The sequence below is a fragment of the Grus americana genome, chromosome 8 (genome assembly GCF_028858705.1).
Source record: "Grus americana isolate bGruAme1 chromosome 8, bGruAme1.mat, whole genome shotgun sequence".
NCBI classification, from domain to species: domain Eukaryota; kingdom Metazoa; phylum Chordata; class Aves; order Gruiformes; family Gruidae; genus Grus; species Grus americana.
In genome coordinates this window covers 3,839,491-3,866,052 of record NC_072859.1, presented here as the reverse complement: position 1 = coordinate 3,866,052, position 26,562 = coordinate 3,839,491, and the positions used below count along the sequence as shown (strand labels likewise).

The following is a 26,562-nucleotide window of genomic DNA, read 5'->3' as shown; positions in this document are numbered from 1 at the left end:
TCAAGAGCCATGGAGTTCAGAGGGCACGTTCGGGGAGAAAAGCCCAGCAAAGGCCAGGCGGAGGCCATGTGCTTGGCCCACTGCATCCTGAGGCTGGTGGACCCACTTTTGCCCAAAGACCGTTTAATAACCGCACTCGATCGCTGCACCTGACGATGAGACACAAGCAGCTGCTCGGGGACAGCCCAGACCTCAGCCAGGACACCGCCGCCGCCATCCCGCTCGCCTTGCTCGTCACGGAGGTCACACCGACCCGCCAGCTCCCGGGCAGCACCGGGGCTGCGGGAGGCTCAGTCCTGCCGCTCCCAGCCCCTCCTCGGCGGCGCTGAACGGAAAATATGAGACCGCACCGATCGCCTACCACAGCTTTACCTCAGGGAGTGCGGTGTTCCCTCCCCCCCCGCCCCCGATCCCTTCCCGCCCGGCGACTGGCGCGGCTCCAGGCCCGCCGGCTCGGGGCAGGCGCTGCGGCTGGCTTGAGGGCTTAGCCCCGCTGTGGGTCATTAATGGAAAGGGGCCGCGGCGCGGGATAACGAGAGCCGCGGGCTGAGGTAAAGGAAGGTGGCGGTGGGCAGCCCTGCCGGGCTCGGTGCCGCATCGCCCGGGACCGGCGGCGGGGGGAGTGGGGGCGCAGTGCTGGCATTGACAGGCGGGGCGGGGGGGAAGCCGGGGGCCGGGCGGCTGCAGCGGAGGTGTGGGGAAGGCGGGGACAGTAGCGAGCGGCCCCCAGCCGCCGCTGCGCCCCGGTGGGGAGGGAGAGGGAGGAGGGCGCTGGGCGGCCCGGTCTCAGCAGCCCCGTCTGCGCTCCCCCTGCCCAGCCCCGGCCATGAATATGTAACTCCCCTCTATTTCCCGAGCTCCATTGCGGAGGCTGCCGCTCGCCATATTGTGCTGCTGGGGCTGCGGCTTCTTCGTCGCCGGCGAGAGAGCGCGACGGCAGTGAGCGGTGCGGTGAGGCGAGGCGGCCTGAGGCAGGAGCCCGGCGGGCGGTGAGCGCAGGGCGGTGGCCGGGGCGGCTGCGGTTGTTACCGCCGGGTCTCTCCCCCTGGTGGGGTAGGGGAGGATGCGGAGCCGCCGGCTGTCTGCGGCGGGGCGCCCCGGAGAGGTGTCTGGTGTCGGGAGCGGTGCCCGACCTTGGTGCGGGGGAGGCAGAGGAGGGGCTGCGCCTCCCTGAGGTGGTTGTTGTGGTGGGGTGGGGGCGTCCCGTAGCGGGTTCCCCTCTAGGCTGTCCGGGGAGCAGCCGTGGTCAGGCTCCCCCGGCCCCGGCTGGGCAGTCGCCGCGCGTGTGGGTGCGCTGCCGGCCCCGGTGTCAGGCGGCTCCGCTCGCTCCGAGCCCCTTGACGGGCTGCCTCCGCCGGGCCGGGGCTGCTCGCCCCCCGCCTGCTGGCCCCACATGCTGCGGGCACTGCCGGGGCCGGCGGTGGGGCCGTGGGACGTGCCCGGAGCCGTTCTGTTTCCCCCAGCGTGGCGCCCTCGGGGTTGCCGCAGGGTCGCAGGGAGCTCCGCAAGCCTGAGCCGGTCCCGGGGGCCCGGCCTGTGGCCGCGAAACCCGGAGGTGCGGGAACATACATGTGTATATGTATGCGTGTCTATGTTTGTGCACGCACATGCTCTGGAAGCTGCAGGGAGAGGCACCATACACAGCTCCGTATCACAATCCCATACTGTAACACCAACCCAGAGAGCAAGGCATTGCCAAATCCCTTACTTGGGAAGGGAGAGCTGATTAACAGAGTCACGAGCCGTTATTGTTGGTTTTATAAATTGCCCATGCTTAAAATACAATATTTGACGTGATTTATTCCTCTGCATTCCCAGTCTTTTGTTTCTCTTAAAGCCCGTGCGCACCTCCGTGCTGAAGAGTATTTGCAAGGCGTGATGCTGATAAACTGATACTGGGAACGACCTGATCGCTCTTGTAAAAATGTCACCGTTTCCAACAGGGCATCAGGTGGAGAAAGACAGTATGTCAGGAGCTGTAGATGTGTCTCCTCCCTTCACGCTTGCTCTCACTGCTTCCAGTATGATTTTAGCACCTGTTTCTTGCCAACTTTTATACTCTGTGGTAGCTGGCTCTTAGAAATTGTTTGCCTTCCTTGGACCCACCCTATGGCACAGTGTATATGTGAACCGAACGCTCTGAGCAATATTATTCTTCTTGGGATTTTTGTTAAGCTCTTTGTTTTTCAGACCCTCTTCTCTGGAAAATAATTGGATCAAGTGCCTAATTCCATAGAAATCCAGAGGACAGTTAGTAGAGAAAGATGATTTTCAGTATGATAAATCATAATTCAGTCCTGTTTGGATGTGGCTATAGCTCTGTGTAATAACTATGCATTGCACGCAGGCTTTTAAGGATTAAAGGAAATCGCTTGCATTTGAAAACACGTGACTGATGTGCGGGTGAAATTATTTTTGCTTGGGGAAAATTCTTTAATCAAATATGTCAGTCATTCAGTGACAAAGACTCGATTTGTCATAGGAATTCCCTGCAGAGGTATTCTCATTTGTATTCATCTATGTTTTCATTAAAAACTTTTGTAATGAGATAATTTGACATTTTTATACATCATGTCAAGCTCAGAGCTGGCATTCAACTTGTCAGCCAAGATAGAGGCACTCACTTTGAAAGTAGCAGATATCAATAAGCAGTATATTTTGCATGAAAAGATATACTTGTTTGAAAGATTAGCTTTGTCAGTTGTTTGGAGATGGAGGAATTTCTACTGGACAGATGGTAGCGTGAGCTGCAGTGTAGGTAGTAAGCTTTGTGGCTGGATCCAACTCTGTCGTGATGCACTTCAGTGATGATACTTAAATAAGTTTAGAATGTCTTGAGACCTTATTCACCCTGTGAATTGTTATTTACAGTGTTTAATAAATGCCTTATTTTCTGCATTCAGCTTCATAATAATGGTAGTACGCAGATTTTGCATCGGAGGAATTGAACTTCTTTGATGGCTAAAATTTTGACCTTTGGCGTCACAGCTTTGAAACACCAGCCCTACTGCGGTTGCCAAGAAAAGCACTGCCTGTCATGTCTTAAGAGTTTTGGTAATATGCAAGCGCCAGTGTAATAAATTGCATGGAGCTGTCTTTATGAATGACACTTTGTTTTTTAAGAGTGATTCATGGTAATATGCTGAGTATAAAGACTTGGTTGGGTACTAGGGGTGATTAGAGCAGAATTCTGGCATTTTCAGGGCTGTATTAGCATGAAATGGAAATGTGGTTGGCACCTATAGGAAAGCCATCATTCTTATATGTGAAATACACGTTGGGATATGTGAATTTCTTCAGCTTTAAATGTTTCTCTTTCCCTTGCTTAATAAAAAGAACGCAATGGGGGGAAGAAAAGGGGTGGGGAAAAGGGAGCTTCAAAAATGCAGCATAAGTCTGCAACTGCTCAGTTGTATTTTTCTGAAAAGAAGCATTGGATCTACTGTTGCTGAAGCACCACTTCAAAGAACATGCATGAAAGAAGTATCAAAGTAAAAGGATTCCTTCCACTTTTTTTTTTTCTTGCTTAAATATCCTTTACCTATTTTTACTGAATAGATCAGCAGTTTGATAATGATGCAAACAGAGAGAAAAGAGATTGGAGAAGGGATATTGTTGAGCCTAAACTTGGTTCTGCTTGTTGGTGAAAGTAACTGGCCTTTGAAGCTGACCTTAAATTCTTAATTTTCTGAGGAATGAGCAGCGTTCTGTATTATGGAGCTGTTTAGACTTGTTGCAGTGAAGAAATATTTTAGGAATTATCCCTGTCTGTCTTCCCCCTGCTTCTGGATCGTGGAGCTCTCTTGTGAACAGCTGGGAATTAGCAGTAGTATTCTGCTAACTAATTAAAAAGCCTAATCCATTCTTTACTCTTTACCACTCGGGGATAAAATTAAACTATTTTGGATGATTACTGGGTTTAAACTGTGTAAGTAGTGCTCCTGCAGTAGTATTTACAAAATGTACAGTTTTATTTGAGAGAGAGTCCTTAAAACACAAATTGTTATTAGCTGTCACCCAGCTTTAGATGAAAGCTGTCTGGTTGCTAAATTAACAATTTTTGTTTCTATATATTTGTTGTAGCTGTTAAGTCAATCATACATAAGATGAGTCAAGTCTTTCTTTTTGTCTCTCAAGTGTTGTGGGGGAGTTTATTTTCTGTTTATTAATAACTAAGCTGTCTTTTGTTCTCATTAAGAAAATTATATCACTATTGGTTGCAGCTAGCTTCACTATGATAACTGGTAATTGGTGAGAAATTTTTGTGGCTATCTAACATAGCTCTGGAAAAACCAAAAATCAAGCGTATTTCTTGATCCAGTATTCTCAGAATTTCTCCCACAATATAAACTCATTAGAATACTACTGCTTCCTGCTGTTGAGATTAAGAAATGTGATGGATAGTAGGTATGCTGAAGGGAAGGATAACAAAGTGGCTCACTTGATGTGATCCCAGTTGCCCGGGGAGAGCAGTACCCAATTTACAGTATGTTTGGCAGTATATATGCGATGTTTCTTAAAATTTGCTTAGAAGCATCTTGGATCCTGTAGCACTGTAACAAAGCAGCCAGAACGGTAGTCCAAGGAGCTGATGAGCAGGCTTTCATTTTTTTCTGCTGGTGAAATGAAAAATAACAAACCTGTGTTGGTTCCCCAATGGAAGTGGAAGCAGATCTGTGCTGGCTCCTAAAGCACTGCAGTTCAGGGTCTAGTGTGGGCATTTCAATGTGCCTGCAGTTTTACACTGTCTCAGCAACTGGATGGGGAGCGAGCTGTTCTGCTGAAGGCTCGGGAGGGACATCTGAAGGCTGGAACAGCCACCGCGGGGAGCAGGAGCTACAGCCCTCGAGTGCCCTGACAAATTACCTATGGAAGTAATATATCAGTTCTGTAGCTCCTGTTTATTAAGATCCTGTTAAAGTTATCCTCATGTTGGCAGTTGAGAGTGCCAGTTTGGATGTTGTCAGTGCCAGACGCCACCACAGCTGTCAGGAAGGAATGTGAAAGCGTTGACTACACATACCTCTGGCAAGAAGTTTTTTATCTGGGTGAGCACAGTGTTGTATTAAAGCTGCAAACTCCTGAAGGCAAAATTGAATCGGTGTGTTTCATTATCACCACCAAAAGTGGGTTGAGCTGTTGGGGGTGGGAGGGGGGACGAAGGCACCTGCAGCTGGTTTTCACCCCTTGGTGTAACTGTAGCTATAGAAGTCATTTCTACCAGCAGAGTCATCAGTCAAAGACTGAGTTTCTCCGCATTCCCAATGTGAAAACTGAAAGTAGAAGACTAGTTTTCTAGTGACCTGACCTTTGCTGCTGAACTAGTTACAGCATTTGTGGAGACAAGAAAGATTATTTAAATTGTAGTGCAAGTATGTTTGTAAGATTTCTATTAAAATATATGGCAAACTAAAAAGCTAACAGCAGGGGTATTGAAATCATTTGACTTAACCTTATTGACTGGAGTGGTAAGTTCTCGCTTTTGGCACCTGTTATTTCAGGGAGTTGGCAAGAAATTGGTTAGCCTCAAAAAATGTACCAGCAGTGCCGCGAGGGTAAGAAGGTACTATAAAAACAAAAGCACTGGTTTGGAAGCATAGTCCTGTGGCAAGGGGGTACGCTCCACAGCAGCGAGGTATGTCGTATTTTGATACGGTCACATCCACGTAAATGTGGTATTTTACTGCAGACTGTGAGGTCCAGTGCACTATAAACATGCTACTAGAGAATGAATTTTAAAAAGGAATAAAAAAATGTCTGATTAAAAATATCCTAAGGCAACGTGTATCATTCCTGGCCTGCTTGTATAAGTTTAGCTGTTGTGACAGATTCAGTTTTTCTGGAGTTGAAGGTTTACTTTTGTTTGCTCTTAAAAGTTTTCAATCCTTTATCTGATCTGATCTGATACAGCACTGAAATGAATTTTAGGCATGATTTTAGAAAGGCATTTTTGCTTTTCTCCTTCACAGTTGGTTATTAATTCTAAAGTCTAAGGTTGATTAAGAGCTTAAGAACTTCATTAAGAACTACAGTAGTATGCTTCATGTGAGAAACTTTGCATAAGATTTAACAAATAACAGAGAAAATGGCAATTCTACTCACTCCCCCACGGAGTTCTGCTTAATACTGTTAGTCCATAGGGCTAAATTATGGCCTGGTAGTGGCTGTTTTCATTTTATATGAATTGTTGGTGAAGGTCTTTGGCAAATTTTAGGTCAAGTGCTTGTCTGGTTTATTGGCCCACGTGAGGAGTGAAAAGGTACGTTTCCTGAAACAGTTTTGTTTTCACCCCTGGCAGAAGGTGTTACTGTTGTACCATATTTTAGTACTCGCTTTGGACAAGATATAGGTGGTGTGAAAGGGTAAGTACCAGGTTTTTTAGCTTTCATGATTAAAATAATCATACTACCTGTTGCATCTGAACAGTGGGCGATGTTTACTTTTTTTTGGTACCAAAACCTGAAAAGTTTTCTACTTAATCCCTTCAAGATAAAAAAATCTAAGCTCTTTAGTTCAGGAATAGCCTGGTTGTGGAATGTGATGAGTTGAGCATTTATAGGTATGACAGCTAGAGGAAGATGAGTGAATTCTGGACTACCTGGAGGCGACTAACATGATACAGAGAGAGCACTCTGCAAATGTTGTGATTCCAGTTTTTGTAGCTCAGGAGATGTCTGGGAGGGTATGATACAGAGCTGTAAATAAGAAGTTGAACCCTAAGGAGTGAGGTTATCGACAGTAATAGAGTGATCCAGGAGGCAGAGTGAAAGGCCATGAATTCCCCTAGCAGGGAATATGGAACTCATTACAATAAACTGGAGTTTGAGTGTCAGCTACGTAAGAGCAATATACATGGACATATAGTGCTTATGCTTTATTATACTGCTGTAAATATGCAGAGAAACACCAACTTAAAATCACATACTTACGCCCAAAAGTACGTGACTGTTCTTAACACTGTGATCAAACAGCCTTGAGTATGATCAAAAGTTTAATTTGGTCCTTTTTTTTTTTTTCTTAATGCTCTTGATATCTAAAATGGAGAAATCTCTCTCTTTGGTCACTTCTCTTAACGTTAGATTCGTTGAATTCTTCCATAGGCGTACATATGTATAGCAGATGGTTTATATGAGGTCACAGCACAAATGTTTCTAAAGGCCAGGATGAGCAGCTTGATGGCCAGATTGGAAATGCTGCCATACTCCATGGATCAATTCATTTCAGGTCCAGTAAATCTTGAATGGCAATTAACTGTAAGATCCCACGTCTTAAGGCACCAGGGAAAAGCCTTTCTTCCTTAGGAGAATAAATACCATGAAGGAACTGTAAAAGACCATGTGTTAGCAAGCCGGTGTGGTTCAGAAATGCCAATATCTTTTTTTTTTTTCCCCCTCTGTCAGATGTCATCTGCCCAGTAGCGTACGGGACGCTTCGTAATCACAGTATTAGGTGGGGTTACTTGGTTTTCAAGGAATGATTTTTTTTTTTATGTTGAGGGGAAGTGCCTGTTAAGTTTATGGGACAGGTTGTGTGGAAATGGGAGTTTGGGATGAGTTACCAGGAAAACTAAAAGCTTGGAACTAGTGTGATTGAGAGGGACGATCATGTTGGGAAAACATCTGTAGCGTTACCGACTGTTGAGGCTGTTAAACTGCACCGGTGCCTCGGGTTTCTCTGCATTCCTCAGTGTTATTGGCTGCTTTGAGAGATCTTTGAGTCTATGGTCTTGAATTAATTATATAACCTTTTTTTTTTCTATTTCTTTTCTTTGTTTTTTCCCCTCCTGGCTGCTAGCACTCTAGGACAGAAATGAGGTTTTATCTCTTTGCTAATTGCTCATTACAGGCTGACAAACTTTGGATTTTTCAGTTTGACCATCTGAAAATGCAGAGCTTTACAATACTTGCTTTGGGAATAAACGCGGCTTCCCTCATCTTTATATATCTCAAGTGTTGAGGGTCGCAAAATAACTTCTCATGTAACATGTCAGGTCTCTTCTAGATGAAAAGCTTTGTTATGGAAAGTAACGGGGCAAGAGGAAAAAGTATGACTCTTTCTCGGGTGGCCTTTACAACGGACATCATGGAGCTTCACGTGTTGAGAAATCTAGATTCAATTTTAAGTGGCAAATGAGAGAATCTGACGAACTGTCTTAAAGATGATGTGCTTTCAAGCAGCCTGTAGAAATGCATGCTTATAACTTCTCCTCATATGCATTCTGGTGACACAGTGCTATAAAGAACAGAAGAACATGTCTTTTTGGTTTTTATGCAGAACAGGCTGGATTTTTATTTTAAATGTAGAACTTCGCACAACCTCAAGCGTGGGGAACATCTGGCACTCGTGTACATACCAATAATTATTGTATTAGTAACTTCTTCATTGTGCTAGTTGATTGTTACTCTAACGTTTGGTGGGAGTTGGATGTACCCATCTGAAAGTACAATTTGGGTTTCGTTGTAATATTAGTTTTCTGTTTTTATTATAGTTAAATTGTTTTCTCAGCCGTGGTGGTGGTATATTGATATAATTGATCTGTAAATTTATTTATTTATGTAAATAAAGTAGGAAAATAGGCTGGCAAGGAACCAGATGCAGACATCATTAAAATGGGATTGCCAGGATGGTTATTGCACTGTGTGTGTTTCTCCGTGTACATCACGCTATCCTTGAAGCATAACTGAAATTGGAATGACTTGAAGTAGTGAAAGCAGTAGACCTGCTTTTGTTTCATCCCATTAAACAACGACAGTAACATGCACCACAGTCAGATTGCTTGCATTAATAAACATTATTATTTACAGTAGTGTGTGGCCTCAGGATAGTCCCAGCCGTTCTGTATTTTCATGCATTTTTATTCACTTAGTTTCTGTTTATTTTGTTTAGCTCAAAAACAGGTTTCCAAGTTTGTTCTTTAAGAATGAAATACAGAACCCCTTAAAAATGGACCTGGGAAGAAAGGAGAGAGGAGACTTAACCACGCGAGTGTCTCATGGCTAATAGCTTTCCTAAGGTCTGCGTTATAATGTCAGCCTTTGAGCAATCATAAATGTGGTCTTCGTACCGTTAGTCAGTTGTCCAGGGAAGGGTGTAAGGGCAGCAGTGGAATCCGTGGTGGAGGTAGCTGGGGTTTTCTCTGTGGGTTGATACCATCTTTGCTTTTGCGGTAGGTTTGGAGAGAGATGGAAGAGCAGGGGGGTTCCTGCAGTGCTCTGGAGGCTTGGGGGATTGCAGGGGGACACGGGGGTAACCGTGCCTTTCCTTGTGGTGTTTGGGAAGGGATTGGGGCAGGGCTGTGCTGGCATTTGTGAGGGTTTTTTGAGGGAGTGAAGGTGGTGGTGAGGGTCGTAATGATGCAGATGGTTTTAAACACGCTGCCAGGCCCAGTTCAGGATCCAAGGACAAGAATCTGAGTCTTTTCTTATCCCCAGCAATGCCGTTGCCCCTGGAGTTGTTGGTGTGCTGGTTTCATCTCTTTCACCAAGCATATAACAACAAGCTGCAGCTATGTCTCTTCTCCCTCGCTCCCCCCCCCCCCCCCCCAATATAGTGTTTTTATCCTACAAATATAGTCCAAGGACATGTTGGTTTGCAAGCTGATACATCATAAGGGTGGAAAGCACAGTGTAAATACTCATCATTTGTTATCAGATTTGACTTCCAGAGCATGTAATTGCTATTTGAAGTTTCATCTTCATAGTTTGTATTAATTTGGCATCTTTAATAGTCTTTTAATTGGCTTTGATTGTGCTTTGCAGATAATAGACTTCTAGTTAATGTGTACAAAAGTATTTTAAACCCTGGCTTTGTGTAAGCATTGCTAACCACTCCTTTTTAAATGTAGTAGGCATTTACAAAGGAGCTCACATTACTATAGAGTATTAACTGTGATAGTGTTTGGTAATCATTTTTAAATGAGCCCACGAATGTACTTTTAGGCATTCTGTGATAGTAGCTGAAACTATTCACTTGATAACACTAATTTTCTAATCTATATCTGATCCTCGTGAATTTGCAGATTGACTACTAATCCGTCACCATTTACAGCTCTATTCTAATAGCTACAAACGTTAAATTTGGGCAGATGATACCTTCAGCTCTCAGGAGGCCTGCTTTTCAGTAGGAGGTCAAAACCTAAGGCAGTCTTGCTTGCTGTTGGTCAATTTAAATGTACATATGGGAGAGAGAAACTGTATTCTCAGAAAACAATGGATTCTACTTTGTATAAAGCTGGTGGTCACAGTAATCCCCCAAAAGCCTTCTAATGTTTCTTTTGTGGGTAAGGAGGATGTTCATATAACCATGTTCAGCCACATGGATTGTAAAAGGCGTGTGTATGCAAGTGTGGAGTACGAGAAGGGCCTGTTTGAGTTTCTTCAGCTTTTTATCACGGCAATGCTTATCAGCTGGTTAGTGTTAGTTGCTGTTGGCTTTTCTTGGCTGTGTCACTTTCTATAGAGAAAACCTAAGTATAAATTTCTCCGATAGTGAGATGTCACCATAGTTAGGATAATTTGGGTTGGAAGAGACCTCCAGAGACCACCTAGTACAAACTCCTGGTAAAAGCAGGGTCAGTTAGATGAGGTTGTTCATGACCACGTCCAGTCAAGTGTGAGAGTCTCCAAGAGTGGAGATCCCACAACCTCTCTGAAGTGATCTTTCATTAGTGATCCTTTTGCTGTGGCTTTATGCTTTCAGTCTAGCATTAGATTCCTGTAGGAATTATACTGCTCGACACTTCCCAGTTTATTCTGTCTGCCCATACGCTTTTTGTCATGGTAAATACTTTCTCATTTTGGTTTTGGTAGTTTATGTAATTGTTGTTTTGTGTCTGGCTCATGGTATGAGATCACAGCACAAGCTCCTAAAGATTTTAAATGAGGTTTTAATGACTGTAAGAGATCACAATGGATACCAAATCTTATCTTATCTCTTGGATGTCTGCAAGACTGAGAACTTGAACCTTGCACGTTGGAGGTGAGTTGCACTGCAGACGTGCTGTTTCCATTGCAACTCTGAATGTGAATTGATGAGCTTGAATTTGCTGTTAGCATAGATCATGACTGATTGTGTCAAGAGAAGATGACTGTACACATAACTAATATAATATTGAATTCAATTTGCAAATATAAAGAAGGGAAAACCTTTCCTGTAAGGGCCGTTGTGACATTGAACTTGATATTGGGAGGACAAAGACTGATAGCTGAATGAACTTTAGTAAGACATTCTCCTCTCAAGCTTATCCCCTCTTGAGATCAGTATATAATTATGGTGAGTGCAGTATATATGTAGTGAGAGACAATCTGAAGAGTGGTGACAATGTGAGTAAACAAGCAGCAGAGGAAGGGGGGGACACAGACAAATGCAGTGACATACTTGTTCAGGATCATTGAGCAGTTAATTTCAGAGCTGGGAACAAAATGAGCTCCAGGCCAGAACCTGATTCGGCTGTCTCCCAGGGATTTTGAGATCCAGAGGGGAAAAAAAACTTCAGAAGAGAGTGAATACTAAAAGTACTAGATTGTAATCTAGGACACTAGATTACAACTGAATGTAAAGCAATCTGAGCTGCCAGTGAACTGCAGTGAAGATTAATTCCTTCAAATAGTGTCTATCCAGAAATGTTGTGGGGGCTTTTTTTTTTTTTTTCCAAATCAAGCTCTTAGCCAGAAAGTAAAAGCAGAATAAACTTAAATTTCAGAATGCTTAAATTGAAGTGAATGATTAAATTGAATACTTTGTCAAAACAATTTGTCCCTAATACTAGTTACAGTATTAGAGAGTAAAATGTAAAACTCTAATCCTGTTAAGCTTCCAGGTAACTGCACTATGATACCTGTTTTTGAAAGAACTAATCCTTTGGGGAAAAAAAAAAATCAGAGTGGTTGAAGGTGCTATTGAACTTGGCATACCAAATAGAGGTCTAACTCTTACTGTTTTAAGTCTAAATATTTACCTTTTAAAACTTGGAACAAAAATTAGTTGGTTTCTAAGGATTTAATACTGTGTAAAAAAATGTGTCTTTTTTAAGAGCCTAAAGCATTTTTTTTTTTCCTCAAAAGTGTTTTTTTATGAAAGTATCAGAGATCAGTACACTGTTTTGAGTTAAACAGCAGCTGGAAGGTTTCTGGCCACACCTGAGCTGGGTTTATGGGTTATCTCTTCCAGCTGCTTGGTACCATTCCACCCTTTCTCTGATCCCAAGGTATGTGGACACAACCACCTGTTCAGTTGCTCTTTAGCCTTTGCCCGGGCTAAAATAGGCACTGCAGAGCATTTTGGAGAATAATTCAGGATGTGCAGAATCTGTGACGGCATCCAGTAGAACATTCCCCGCTCCCTGGTTAAAGCAGGACCACCATCAAGGTTAGTTCCAAGCTAGAGCTAAGGAAATCTTAAATTTTCATAAATGTCAAATATTGAGAAAGAAGATTAAGGAGTGACTATGTGTTGGTGAATCCAAGGCTGGTAAACCTCTGAAAAGGTAAAGAAGGGAAGAGCAGGAGCAGTGACGCACTGCTGCTGAGCTCTTCCTTTGGCTGCCTTGTACCCAGAACAGTCTGCCCACAGCTCCGAGTGCTCTGCCGTGTACTTGTTGCCAGTTAGATTTTATTTTTACTGGGCAGGTTCAGGAATGGGATCCCTGAATGCCTGACCTGCTGTGACTCGCAACTATATTTGAGCAGATAATTAAGCGTATTTCAGTATAAAAGCTTGTAAAGTGGATGCGATGTGTGACAAGTGTGGATGTTGCTGTGCTGGAGTTTTTCCTAAGCACGTTGGAAGGACTCTCCAGCATAAATTCCCCGGTCAGAAAGCAGGCAGGAGATCAGAGCGGCTTTTCTGATGGGGTCTTTCGTACCATTATTTTTTCCTATAACTGATTGCCTGTTTTCCAGTGCTTTGGGAACAAGACTTATTTTGTTGTTATGTTTTTAAACCCCAGCCATTTGTCTTCAAATTTGTTTTGGAAAATAGTCTACAGATGGATGAGCACAAAGAACAAGATTGCATAAGCCCTGTTTTCCAAGGAAATCAAGCTTAACTAGCAAGTCTTTCAAATGAAGCGATGCGGTGCTTTATTACTGAAGCTGGTAGGCCCATCTCCCAGCTCTAGTTAGGGAGCTACTCAATTTGTGGACAGAGTTTGGTTATCAATGAAAACTTTCTGAAACTTCTTAAGAACAGCACAGGTGGGGTTTGTTTTCTTTTGGTTTTATTGTTTTGGCAATGTGGAGAACTGAGAAACATCGTGGGTACAAAGACATCAAAATTGGCATCTTCTGATTAGCAATCTCCCTCTTTCATCTTCCAGTTTTCTTCTATAAAAGACACGAAGCAACTGGGCCAGTTTTATGACTAAATACGAAGTGTTAGCTTGTTTCCCTTTTTTCAGATGCTGTTTGGAACTGGGGAGTGACAAGGAATCAAACCTGAAGAGATTCATAACGTTTCTGGTTCTCAGATTTGTAATACATTCTTTTGGTTCTGTCAGCTCTTGCTTTGATAGTGACAGATGTGCATACCCTGTAATTATGAAGTTTGTGCTTAAGAGTTTTACTGTGTTTGAAGACTGAGTCAGTCTGAAGGATTGCAGGTGTCCTTATAATATTGGTTAAGGGTTGATTTGTTTTTTTTTTTTTTTTTTTTTAAATGACTGGCAAAAGTGGCCCTCTGGCTATAGCATAAATCACAACAACCAGTACTTGTTAGTGGCTCCGAGAGAAAGATGTTTGATCTGCCTACAGGAATGTGGCTTCTCCCCTTCATATCACCCTGTTGTTGTGTGACTGGTTGCTTTCCTTTATATCCAGAGGGTATAGACTAGTCATAAAGGTAAAAAAATGATAAAATGATAAAAAAAATGATAAAAGTCATGGTGTGTTAGCTTTTTCACAAACTTAATGATGAAAAAAAGGGAGTATCTGACTTCACGTTGTTCCAAATGTGTGAACTGTGAAGAAGAGATCCCATCTTCTTTGTTTATAAAGTGGAAGAGATCTGAAATGTTGGATAGCTGAAAACTATATTGTTGTGATGAAATCTGATTCATATTTTGAGTTGGAAGAATGAACATGAGAAAATTGTTATGTAAGGCTTTAAAAAAAAAATTGCCAAAAGGGATGCAGAGGAATAGTGAACTCTGTCAGTGAAGATCCAACTGATCGTAAGGGTGTGAGATTTCAGTGGAATAAATTTCCAGACTGAAGAATAGATGTGAGGTTTTATATTTCTTCTGTATTTTTCTCTCCCTTTGCCAGTCATAGTTAATAAAAAGTCTGTTGTTCCTTCTGTCTAGAATCTTTCCACTTTATATTCTTCATTCTGAATAAAGTGTCAACAACAATCTTCCTTTGGCTCATGATTTCTCCTAATTTTGTAGCTTTAGAAAGGATCAGCTAGTCTGGCCTGCACCATCCAGGGTTTCTTTTAGCTGCCTGCTTTGAGTCTAGTAGCAGTGGGCTGTCCTTAAAGCAAACTAAACTAAGGAGTAATCTTTGTATTATTGTTAGAGGATGTAAATGTCTTGGCATTGTCAGAACAGCTAGAAAAAGCCCTTCCATCAGATTCACTTTCATGCCAGGCAAGGAGAGCTGGAGATGGTCTGTCCACAGCCAGTGCAAGAACAGAGAGAATGGTGGAGTCCAGTGCTGTTGGCTTGTTCATTGGGGTTTTGTCTGTTGGAGATCAAAGGACACCTGAGAATGAACCAAGCAGTGCTGTTTAGGAAGATGACTGCCTGTAAACAGTACTTGCTTACTTAAAACAGATGTCAGCATAGCTGCCTAACTATTTGCTGTTAAACTTGAGAGCAAGGGGCCAGTGCAGTCTCCTCCTGTTTGGTTGTAACGTTCCACCTGAGAGTCAGCTAAGTGTAGAGGTTTTCCCTGCCTCCGTTCCCCGAGCGAATGGAGAAGAGCAGTCATTGAGGAGAATCTCTGAAGAGATGGCTTACTGGTTCTGACTTTGAGACTGGTAGTTGGTACTTGGTGGCTATTACAAGGCCAGTGCAATTTTAGGTCAAAATGCCTCTCTTGATTGTCGAGTTTGATCTTTGATACCAGTGCCAGCTGTCAGTGTTGCTGTATCAGATTTCAGCAGTGAGAAAAAACGTAATCCAATCTGATGTTCAATGATGTCATAAGGAAGAGAAGTCAAACCTCATTCACGTGGCCCAGTATAGATCTGGACATTATAGGGGAACAGGGAAAAAGCTAAGGAGGCTTATTTGCTGATCATCAAGCAGATGAAAACTCCATGCAATGTAATGTGATTGGTGGTGGTGGTGATTTTTTTTTTTAATTACTATTTTTTGCTTTTCAGCATGTCTGAATTGACCGTGTTTCCACTGTTCCTCAGATTTCGCCTTTGTATGTGGCAGAGGAGGTGTTTGCTAGTGATAAAGTGGACTATGTGGATCTCTCCAGCTTTCAGCTAGATTTAAGGCCAGTGGTTTTCCTCTTAAAATTTGAAAGTGCTCTCCCTGCAGACCTTAGGGTGAGAATGAAGCACTCATGATCTCAGATCAGAAGCTTTTAGAATAAAGCTGGTCAATTATTTATCATGACACTTGTACCGTGTCTTCTGCAGTGTAGCCTCAGGCTTGTAGGTAAGGCTGCAATATAAATGATAATGTAAATACACTTGTTCTCTGGATTGATAGGTTTGCTGACAGTCCGGCACTCGAAGAGCTGCTGGTCTGTGTTATTAAGTGTAAGCACGCAGGTTTAGGCAAGATATTACTTGTGCGTGCGATGATCTTTTCGCTGTGGGGCCGCTTAGATGAGCCCTTTACTGGGATGGAGCTGCCTAACGGGAGCATCTCTGAGAAGCTGGATTTACTGGGACCAAAGCGTTTTGATCAGCTGCAGGCTGACTGTACGCTTCAGCAGGTTTTGGGAAGAGTGTGAATGATGAGCAGCTTCACAAATTTCTCTCACTTTGTTGAAATGATAGTTAATTAAATGCGTCAGCTTTAAAAGCACGAGTAGTATCCAGTGCAAACACAGAATAGTAACGTTGGGCCTCTGTTACAACAACCGACTGGTAACCACACGTAACAAAAATCCTTACCCCAAAGGACTTGATTTGTACGCCTGGAATTACCTTAAAGAATAGTGGAAATTAGAACATGGAGACATACTGTTTCTTTTCTTTGCCACTAGTACGCTTTTCAGCATTGTTTATTTGCTGAGATGTGTCACTTAATGCCATCATTAAATTCATACCTCCAACTAATTTAAATAAAATACCCAGAATCCTGCCAGGACAGTCCGATGCTGGGCCAGAGTGGGAGCTGACAGTCTGCAGCTGCGTCGTGGTGGCTTGTCACTTTTAATGGGGAGGTAAGGTCCTCACTGGACATCTTACTTCACTGATCCACACAGGGGAATCTCTTGTCACAAGTAAACTGTATTTTTAGGGCACAATATTTATATAGTAAAAATTGGAGTCGACGGTCTGTCATCTCCTAATTGTTTCTTTTGACACCTCTTCAGACCCTCATTACTTTTTAGACATAATAGTGGACATGGCAACTTCATGTCAGGCTTCCCCCCCCCCTCCTTTTTTCATAAGATGGGAAAACTCTAATTTCTGTGCTTGGATAAAAGTAGATATAATATTTGCTGCACTGCTTCTCTTGCTTTTCCCTCAACAATTAATTAAAACTTGCAAAGTGACCTTGTTCTCCAGAGGGGTTGACCCTTTTCATATAGAACTTGATGAATCGGAAAGTGGATTATAATGTACCTGGTAGATGCCAACAGAATCCGCATTTGGCTGCTGATTTGAAGGGTCTGGAAATACAAACCTAGATTTAAAAAAATCTGATAAAAGAAAGGAAGAAAGCACTTCTGCTTTTGCCATCTACTAGAAATGCCTGCAACTGCGATCTTGCCTCTTATATGGTTACATTATTTATTTTTTTTTTTAAACATAGATCACACAGTCTGGGATAAGTTTTCCTGCTTCAAGGCAGGAAAGGATGGGGAGGACTGCCCCCTCTTCCCTATTGTGACAGTATTTTCTGTTCAGAAACATAATTTTCTTCTGTCTTTTTGACCTTTTTCACATGTCTGCAGTGACCATGTGTACTACTTTTCCCTCATCTCGTACAGTAATCCCAACATTTTAATGGGAAAGCATTACAGTTTCTCTGTATGGTCTCTTTGTGTGTGTGTGTGCGTTTTGTTTACGGGTTGTTTTTTAATGAAAATGTGTGCCTTTGCCTGTAAGCAAATCCTGCAGCAGCGGTTCTGGAGTGTATCATCAGCCGTCTGTTGAGTGCAGTTATTTTATTCCATTTCCAGGAATGCCTGCCTACAGCTACTGCTACAAAAAATGAGAGAAACCCTGAAAATGTGTGTATGGGTTGGGTTTCTCAAACTTCTGACTTCCCCCCCTGCCAAGTCATTGCAAATCAGGTGCACATCCACTGAAGCCCAGCAGGACTGTGCAGAAAAACCGCACCCCTTGATTGAAGTTACCCAGTGACCGGTTTTACTTGATCTTTCAGTATTCTCTAAGATTGGAAACCCCTTGCAAAGCATTTTCAGGAGGAAAAAGAAAGGCATTATAGCGTGCTTCCAGTGAACACATTTAGCTAGTTTTTGGTGTGCATGTATAATTTTGACCTTCCACTCGGTTAGGAGCTAGACCCTCCTTGACCCATGTGCACGTTTGTAAGTGGGTGTTTTATAAATATTTCCTGCCTCGGGTGAAGTGGGCAGCTTTCGCACCACACAGCCAAAGTCGTACGGCTGTAAGTTCTGTGTCGCTTCTGTTTAACGGCTGTAGTTGATTTTTGCGAAGTGTTCGTGGTTGACTGACTCCCTTAATTTTTCTGGAGTGGTACATGGGATTATCGGTGTGTAACACAGGGGAGCCTGGTACTTGGGGGAACACGTGTTCCCCCGGTACTTCTGCTTTTTCGGCACAGACGGCTGTGTCTGTCAGGCCCCGGGGACGCTGTGCTCCCCAGAGAAGCCTGCTGGGGAGATGGAGCTGGTCCTGTAGCCAGATGTACACGAGTGTACAATTTATTTCTCTTTCTCTTCCCAGCCATGTCTCAAGCCGTGCAGACGAACGGGACGCAACCTTTAAGCAAAACATGGGAGCTCAGTTTGTACGAATTGCAAAGAACGCCTCAGGTAATACAAGCTCAAGAGCTGGCCTCTGGGCAGGGCTTTGTGTTATGCTTTTTAGAACTTGACGCTTGATGTTTAAGATTTTCCTTCAGGAGTGTTAACTGCCCGTTTTTAAATGATAGTATACGTTAAAAAAAAACTTCCCAAAACAAAACCTGTCCTATAATATTAGAAAAATAAACCAATCTTTGGTGTTTATTTCTCTTTTCCTTCCTTTAGCAGTATATCTCTGTGTGTGCGTGTTTGATGTGGTTGTGTTTGTGTTGTGTCTTTTTACTCTGTTTCTCTTTAAGAGAACAGTAAAACTTGCAACCTCTGTGAGGAAGTTACCTCCATTAAAGAACTTGTGCTTTATTTTACGCTAGGAAGCAATCACTGATGGCTTGGAAATAGTGGTGTCACCCAGGAGCCTGCACAGTGAACTGATGTGTCCCATCTGTTTGGATATGTTAAAAAACACCATGACAACAAAAGAATGTTTGCATCGCTTCTGTGCTGACTGTATCATTACAGCCCTCAGGAGTGGGTATGTAAATATTATTACAGGGAAAAGGGATTTCACTTTAGGTGAAAATGTGATCAAGGAAAGTCCTGGGTGTTGATGTGGGACAGTTACGTACCTGCGCACTGCAAGTTTCTCAATGTGTAGCACACCTTTCATATTTCAGTCTTGTGTTTCATCCCATGACTTTGTTTCTGCAAGGAGTTGAAAACCTCTTTTTTTTTTTTTTTTAATCCAGTATTAGCAAAACAAAAACATACTACATTACTTTCAAAAATGAGTCTCATTTCCCTTATTCTTCCTTTTCCTAATAATAAATTGCAAATTGTCTGGCCTTCCAGCAATAGTCCTACTTCCAAGCTTTACTACCGCAACAATCTAGGCTAAAGTACAAACAGTTTTTCTTGTATTCTTCAGTTACAAGTTCCTATTTTCCCCAAAGCAATAGAACTCTGAGGTAACCAACAGCAATTAAGTCAATGATGTGAGTATCTATTTCTGATAATGGCAATTACCTGTGTTCAGAGGTCATGCTTAATTTGCCGTGCCTGTGTAAATTCTGACGAGTAATTAGCAAAAATGCATTAGAGAGAAACAAGAAAACTGTCGGGGTAAAGACACCAGCGTTTCAGCTGCTGAGGCCTCTTCCTCTTACAGGAAAGAAATTGTGTGAGCCTGATGTTTGCTAGATGAGAAGAAAATGATAGGAAGGACAAGACTGGTTTAGTTTTCCCAGTAATTAGTGCTTGAACTATAGAATAGGTTCCTTAATCTTTGTTTTGTCCTGTGGGTGCTAGAAAGACTATGCCTTAATATAATTTCCACTAGACAGGCATTTTTTTTCTAGGTGAAAATCCAGCCAGAGGGTTAAGGGAAGAGCTGGTTTGCAGAGCGGAACTCTTGAACTCTTCAGTCGACATACAGTTTACTTAAATATACTTTAAAAAACAAAAAAGACATATATATGTTTGGAGGTTTTGTTTAAATATCTGGAACTACCTGATCTGTCCAAAGATAGAAGCCCCATTGCAGGTTTACTGTAAATATTGAGTCTTAGTGAGCACTTTGATTAAGAATTGCAGCATTAGGGCAGATTTTTGTTATTGCCAGACAGTTAGTATTGTTTTCTTCCTTCTTGTTCATGTCCAGCAACAAAGAATGTCCCACGTGTCGTAAAAAGCTAGTTTCAAAAAGATCACTGAGACCAGATCCCAATTTTGATGCTCTCATCAGTAAAATTTATCCAAGCCGAGATGAATACGAAGCTCATCAGGAGAGAGTGCTAGCAAGAATCAGCAAACACAATAACCAGCAAGCTTTAAGTCACAGCATTGAGGAAGGATTAAAGATTCAGGCTATGAACAGGTACGTAATCCACGTGATTTGTCCACATGTAACCTTGTTTGCCTTAACACTAAAAATACACCATCCATCCTCACTCCCTCTATAGCCTGAGATTCCTCTTCTCTCCTCTGAAGTTTGCCAAAATAATTTTTAACCTTTGGCTAAATAACTTTTATCCTCTTGTCTACTAATAGAAACCTTTGTATCGCTCCCTGTAATTTCTGTGGCAGCCTGATGTAGACAGCAGATTTAAGCTCAGCTTTACCAAACTACAGCTATCATGTCTTTGATAATAAACTGTAAAACAGTGAATCCTGTACCGACATATTACCATTACATGCAAATAAATGCACATCACGCCAGAACTTCAGCTGTAGCTGCAACTTAATACCATTTATTCCAGCCTTGTGAATTTACGGATGACTGAGAGCGGGAGAGGGAGGAGTTGCACAAGCATTGTGGGCCCGTCCATCGGGTGAATTCTGAATGTGGATTAGTATTTATTTCTACCTATTTCTGATCAGGTTACAGAGGGGCAAGAAACAACAGATTGAGAATGGCAGCGGAGCAGAAGATAATGGGGACAGTTCGCACTGTAGCAATGCCTCAACACACAGCAATCAGGAAGCAGGGCCTAGTAATAAGAGGACCAAAACATCAGATGATTCTGGGCTAGAACTGGACAATAACAACACAACTGTGGCAATCGACCCAGTGATGGATGGTGCTAGTGAAATCGAATTAGTCTTCAGGCCTCATCCGACCCTCATGGAGAATGATGACAGCGCACAGACGAGGTAAATGTCTTCTATTCTTCTTCGTGTATTCTGCTGGTATTTACTGCTGCTTTTTTGTTTCCTATCACTTCTTGGGGCTTTTTAAAATGAATTTACTCTGGTCATACCACATCCTGTTTGACCATATGCACTCTTTCCCTCGTTCCATTGCAAGTCAAGTAGATGGTACTGCTCAACTGTTATCAAAAATACAGTAATAATCTGTTTTAAGCCTTTGATGACAAATAAAGATATTTTTAAGGGTTTCTAGCATTGCAGTTCACAGTAGGTACTAGGGTGATGGTATAATATCAGCCTCTTTCTACTTATTCTAAGATTCTTTGGGAATAAACAAAACTTGCGTAAGTGTCAGCAGTTTTCAGAGCAGCTTTGTGTCAGCAGGATTTGTAGGCTGGAAGCTTGTCCTGGCTTTTCTTTTTTTTTATGATCCAGTCCAAGCACAGACTGCAGATTTTGGATCACAACAATGAGCAGTCTTGCGGAGTTTCCGCAGGTCTCTCTTCTGGCTTTCCCTGCTGATGAGACATCCCTCTGTAGTGCCTAGAAATGTATTATAAGCTTCAGCCAGCTTTTCTTTTTTGGCTTGCAATTGCAAGGGATTTCAAGGGGTTGCTCTGAAAGGCGGAGAAAGAGCTAAGCTTCTGGGAGAAGCCTCTGCAGCATTTGTCGGCCTCCAATTCTTGCACAAAGCATTGAAGTGAGAACAGATAGTGAAACGTTAAGGAAGAGTAACTTTAACAAGGAGCAGAGGCACAGAGTGTTGCAGGTACAGCTTTCTGTCCAGGCACCCAAGACTGTATGCTCAGAAGATTTCAGCAGTCGTGAGTAGTTCTCAAAACTCCTTGAGAACCTGTTATTAGGTTTCTCATTTCGAGCAGATGACAGGGCAGCGCTGTCTTCTCTCTGCAAAGAGCAGGAGGGCCTGCGTCAAAAAGATGTAAGGGCACTTCGGAACAATATGATTTGGTAAGCTGCTTGCGTCTTGGGTGAAAGCAATTAATATTCTTGTTTGTGCACTGCCTTTAAAGGCCTTTTCACATTTGATGCTTAATATTTGGGGGTGTTCCAAATGTCTCTTTCCCATACCTGCAGCTGAAACATCTCTGATTGTCTTTGTGGTTGCTGTCCCAGATACATCAAGACCTCAGGCAATGCCACGGTTGATCACTTGTCCAAGTACCTCGCTGTGAGATTGGCTTTGGAGGAGCTTCGTAGCAAAGGAGAGTCAAACCAGATGAACCTTGACACGGCCAGTGAGAAGCAGTATACCATTTACATTGCTACCGCCAACGGGCAGTTCACTGTGAGTAGAGCTTCTGTCTAAGAGTAAAACTGAGCATCAGTACATCTTTGATACAGATTTGATTCAAATCCACTCAGCTGGACTCTTCCTGAGTTGGCATAGGGATAAAATTCCTAGCACTAAGCTGTTTACTTAGAAGATCAATTGCTTTGTAGGAACACATACAGAGCAAAAGCTTGGTTAGTAGAAAAGGAGGCATAGAAATTACTTGGGGGGGAAAAAAAAACAGTGATGGCAGCAGCTACTAGCTGACTTATGCCATTATTTTACAGTGAAAATTGAAGAGGAAAAATATAACTTCATCTTGAGAATCTTGTTTCAAGAGCAGATAGCTCTAGTGCCAGGAAGTGTCTGTTGTGAGGTGGCGTTTCTCCGCTTCCATGCAGGCTTCCAATATTCCACTATAAAACCGCTGTACAGACTACACTTAGGGAAGAATCCCTCCTCTCAGTTGCTGACTTCAGAATATACAGATACAACAAGGCAATGTTGCAGTTGGACTGACTTCTGAGCCTGGTCTTACACTTGTCATTTATCTGAAGAAAATAAGTCTTCTGGTTAAGAGATAGGCAGATGCTTTGCAATAAAAGTCTATTTCAAACAAACAAACACGACTACAGATTGTCCCCTAGACCAAAGCAGAGATGCTCCTGGTGTAAATACACATCTACTACTCCCTCTGTTTGCAGAGAGAGGAAAGAGGAAAACTGAAGTTCACTTTATTTACCGCCGTATTGACTTTGCCAAAGTGTTTTTTCGATGCTGTTTTAGTGAGAGCAGCGGGAGTTCAGAATACCTGGCACTCTTCCTTTTTGATGCCAAATGGTTAGCTAATAACTTGTGCCATGGTATCAGTGACTTTTGTAAGTCAGTGCGTTCCTCTGACTTAAGCAGTTGTCTGTTGCCACAGCACTGCCTGTGCAAGCTGTCGGATTTATTTAATTTCTGTTTTGGTGTTCTCTTCTAGGTATTAAATGGGTCATTTTCCTTGGAACTGGTCAGTGAGAAGTACTGGAAAGTGAACAAACCCATGGAACTGTACTATGCGCCAACAAAGGAACATAAATAAGCTGTGCTGGAAAACTGAGATGGGACTAACTCTTTTTATAGCTACAACTTCTTTAATATTAAAAGATGGCACCACCATTATCTTCATGGACAATACACATGGTGCCTTCAGGCTCTCTCAGTATACTTATTAATATGATTAGACAGTATTCTGGGTTGTATTTAATTTAGTCTTTGTTTTGGGTTTTTTGGTTTTTCCCTAGGAGACTAAATGACCTTCTCCAGTGCATTCCAGTGTTTGACATGCTTTTTTGTTCCTAATGCATGATAACTGAACGAGTGTTCCAGTTTGGAATGTCTTAATTTTGTCCAGGTAAATCTGGATTTCTAATAACATTTGACACAGTTATAGTAGCCTCTGTGAAGTATTGAGCATTGGATGGCTAAGTCAGTCTATTCAATAGTAACATATGCCAAGGAATGTGTTAAATGTTGTAATTTGCTAATGGTTATCCATATAAAAGATTGGTAGAGAATTGATTTCTGATAGTCTTGCAGCTAGAGGTCATCCAATTCCCTAGAAAAGATTTATCAGTCATTTTCTTGTAACAAATAGAGCTGTAGTGAGAAAACTGTCACTTTAAAACCCTCAGTCAAAAAACAACCCAAACCCAACAACCCAAAGCCATAACAACTCTTCCCCGTGTAGAACATGCCAATCGTGATGCACACTGCAGCTTCCCCTCTAGCCCCCGTTGCAGCATTATCCTGCCCTCACAAGCTGAATAGAACAAAATCTTCCAGAAGTTTTACAGCCCTGCTCTGTTCCCTATAGTAACAGATTCAGGTTTTTATTGTGAATGTATCAGAACTTTCTGCAAAGAACTGTCTTGAAAACATGGGATTTTTTTGAAGCAAATCCCTGAAATTCCAGCACATGGACATAATGCAACATCCAAATAGAATTTATGGAATTCATGCCGCCCCAACTGTGAGCTCATCCGGGCTTCGGTTTGAGTAGGGAGGACTTCAACCATAAGCTGCTCGAAGATTATTATTCTTTTTCCTTTTTTTTTCTTTTTTTCTTTTCTTTGCCATAGCTTTAACAAACGTGGCTTAGCACTTTGGAAGATAATTTTAGTACTTGACAAAGTTTACCATTTAGTGTCTTAAATTTAGGTTCAAGTTTGAAAACTTGGCAGTAGGCTGTTGCGTGAAGTCCAGTAGCTGCTGTTCATTTGCATGTTCGACCCCTCTCCCCTCACTCTGGACCTTGCTGTCACTTAATGGCATTCTGTCTTAAGGGGAGTGACGTTACTGTGAGGTTCCCTGTGCTGTAAGACTTGCTGATGAAGCCTTCGCCCCTTTGCACCTGAAGCTAGAAGCAAAAAATGTTGCTGATAGGTGAGAAGTAATATACTTTAAACCATACGGTACTGCTCCTTGTCCTGCCTGTAGTTAGACTGTTGTTGGCACGTGGTATGTAAGTATTCAGATGCTCGGGTCTCTTGGGAAGGAATTACCCTTCCATCACTTGTGTCTCTCAAGCCTAGCACTTGTAAATCTGTGTCCATTCTGATTGCTGTTTCAGATCAGCTTTACCCCGATGCAAAAACTGCACAGGCTTCTTCAAGTAACTTAATTATTTTTCTCTTACTGGAAAGACTTGGGGGTTTTTGTGACATGAAACAGAAATTTCCAGGCCCCAGAACGTGGGAGGCGGGGGAGGCAATTTTTAAGGAAATATGTTCTTCATGAGTTTCTGGTGAAATGTCGCATTGTATAGACTAGTAGTGCATGTCCACTAAATATAATCTGGGGGGTGGGGGAGCGGCAGTTATAAATGCTTTCAAATTTATGGGGAAACTTCTAGATTAGTTGCAGCATACCTTCCCCTTGTGATAGCTAAGGTAATGTCCAGTCCCTTAAGCAAGAGAGGTGTTTGTGAAGCTGAGCAGTCTGTCTAGGAGCTGTCTGTCACTTTGTCCCCAGTTCTTTAAAAAGTGTGGGAGAACGTGAAGCTTTTATTTTCATGTTGTAGTGAATTTACTGAATATTTATGTTCTTTAAATATTATATATATAATGTAGTTGTTTGATTAAACCGTTGATTGCACTGTGACTCTTTAGTGCTATAAACTATCTTATTTTCAAAATGACTTTTCCACCTTTTAAAGCCATGTTATTTTTTAAGTACGTAACGTGCATTAGGTACGGGTAAGCCTCATAGCTCTAGTATCCAACTAAAATCACACTGAACTTCTCCAACTGACAATAAAATCAAAAACGTTACCAACAACCGATTGGAAATTCCAGTGCTGCTTCCTCTTGTAACTGATAAAAGAAACCCTTGGGACAGGTTTTGTTCAGTGCTGCCATGTTCATGACTTCCACCAGCGTTGATCTGAGCTGAGTCTGGCCCCGAGCACCATTGCTGCCCAGCGGAACCGACCGAACCCGTGCGTTACGTGCCTTGGATGAGAAATAAGAGGCAGATAGAACACAGCAGCTCTTCCAGTGACCCGCCACGGGTGCTGCTGTTCCAGTCGCAGCCTGCAGCCTGAGAAACAGGCTGAAGGGTTAAACCCTGCAACTTTGGTTGTGTTTAATTGTATATTAAGCAGCTTTAACAGAAAACAGTGTAGGATAGCTGTAACGAATTGCTTGGGCTGAGGTATGTTATTAAAAAAAGTGAAGTTCTGTTCTTTTCCTCATTTTGTCTCTGCAGTTATTACAACTTTTAACCAGATGCAGCTCGAGTTAAGAGGGAATGCTTGTGTACACCAAAAGTAGGGTTTCTTGAGATGTACTGAACTTAAGCTCTCTCTGATTACAGGAGGAGGTCCTGTACTCCTGCTGCTCACGCTGATTTTTTTCAGAACCTTCTTTGAACAGTGTTAACTCCCTTAAAGCTTCCTTCAGTCTCAGCTAAACCAAAAACACACAGAGAGCTCATGTGCTCCTGAGCAGCTACTCTCTGGGGTGTGCAGGGGGTAGGTGATGTGTTCTCAGCTAAAACCCATTTGAGGTACCACTGTATCACCCATGCTGGTAACCAGATCATATCCTGAACTTCATTTTCCATCATCCTCTGGTGTCTGTCCTCCAGTGACCAGCTGATACTGTTAGGGTACTGAAAGCAGTGTTAGGTTTCCAGCAGTTAATTAGTTTTCATTTTCTGTTTGGCACCAGCTGCTTGCAGTAATGCCTTGAGTTGACAAAGATGTGTTGCATGTTGAAGGTCTGTCACTAGTGATAGTGGCATGGATTGCCTGGCAAAGCACTGTGCCAAGGACAGAGCTCAGCTCAGGCCTAGTGTTAGGATGTCGGCCAGCTCCAAGAATCTGAAGAGGATCAGTGTTAAGCATTATCCCCATCTAAGCACAACTGATAACCAGCTGTGGTGATATGGATTACCCAAGGGCATCCAAACAGCTTTGGGTCATGCAATAAGAAGCCC

General features: G+C 42.6%; 1 protein-coding gene across 3 annotated transcripts; it reads left to right on the top strand.

The window, feature by feature from the left end:
* The first annotated feature begins 488 nt into the window (after nucleotides 1-488).
* Nucleotides 489-25,401, top strand: RNF2 (ring finger protein 2). Of its 3 annotated transcripts, none has more exons than XM_054834324.1 (7): nucleotides 489-551; nucleotides 18,064-18,152; nucleotides 18,515-18,675; nucleotides 19,801-20,016; nucleotides 20,520-20,792; nucleotides 21,924-22,095; nucleotides 23,063-25,401. In XM_054834324.1, exons 2-7 carry the CDS (start codon nucleotides 18,066-18,068, stop codon nucleotides 23,162-23,164), a joined length of 1,011 nt encoding a protein of 336 aa, XP_054690299.1. In that variant the 5' UTR covers nucleotides 489-551; nucleotides 18,064-18,065; the 3' UTR covers nucleotides 23,165-25,401. The 3 variants fall into 3 exon arrangements, with proteins under 3 accessions (XP_054690299.1, XP_054690298.1, XP_054690297.1); XM_054834323.1 differs by lacking the exon at nucleotides 489-551 and adding an exon at nucleotides 712-946; XM_054834322.1 differs by lacking the exon at nucleotides 489-551 and adding an exon at nucleotides 712-989.
* Nucleotides 25,402-26,562: the final 1,161 nt, after the last annotated feature.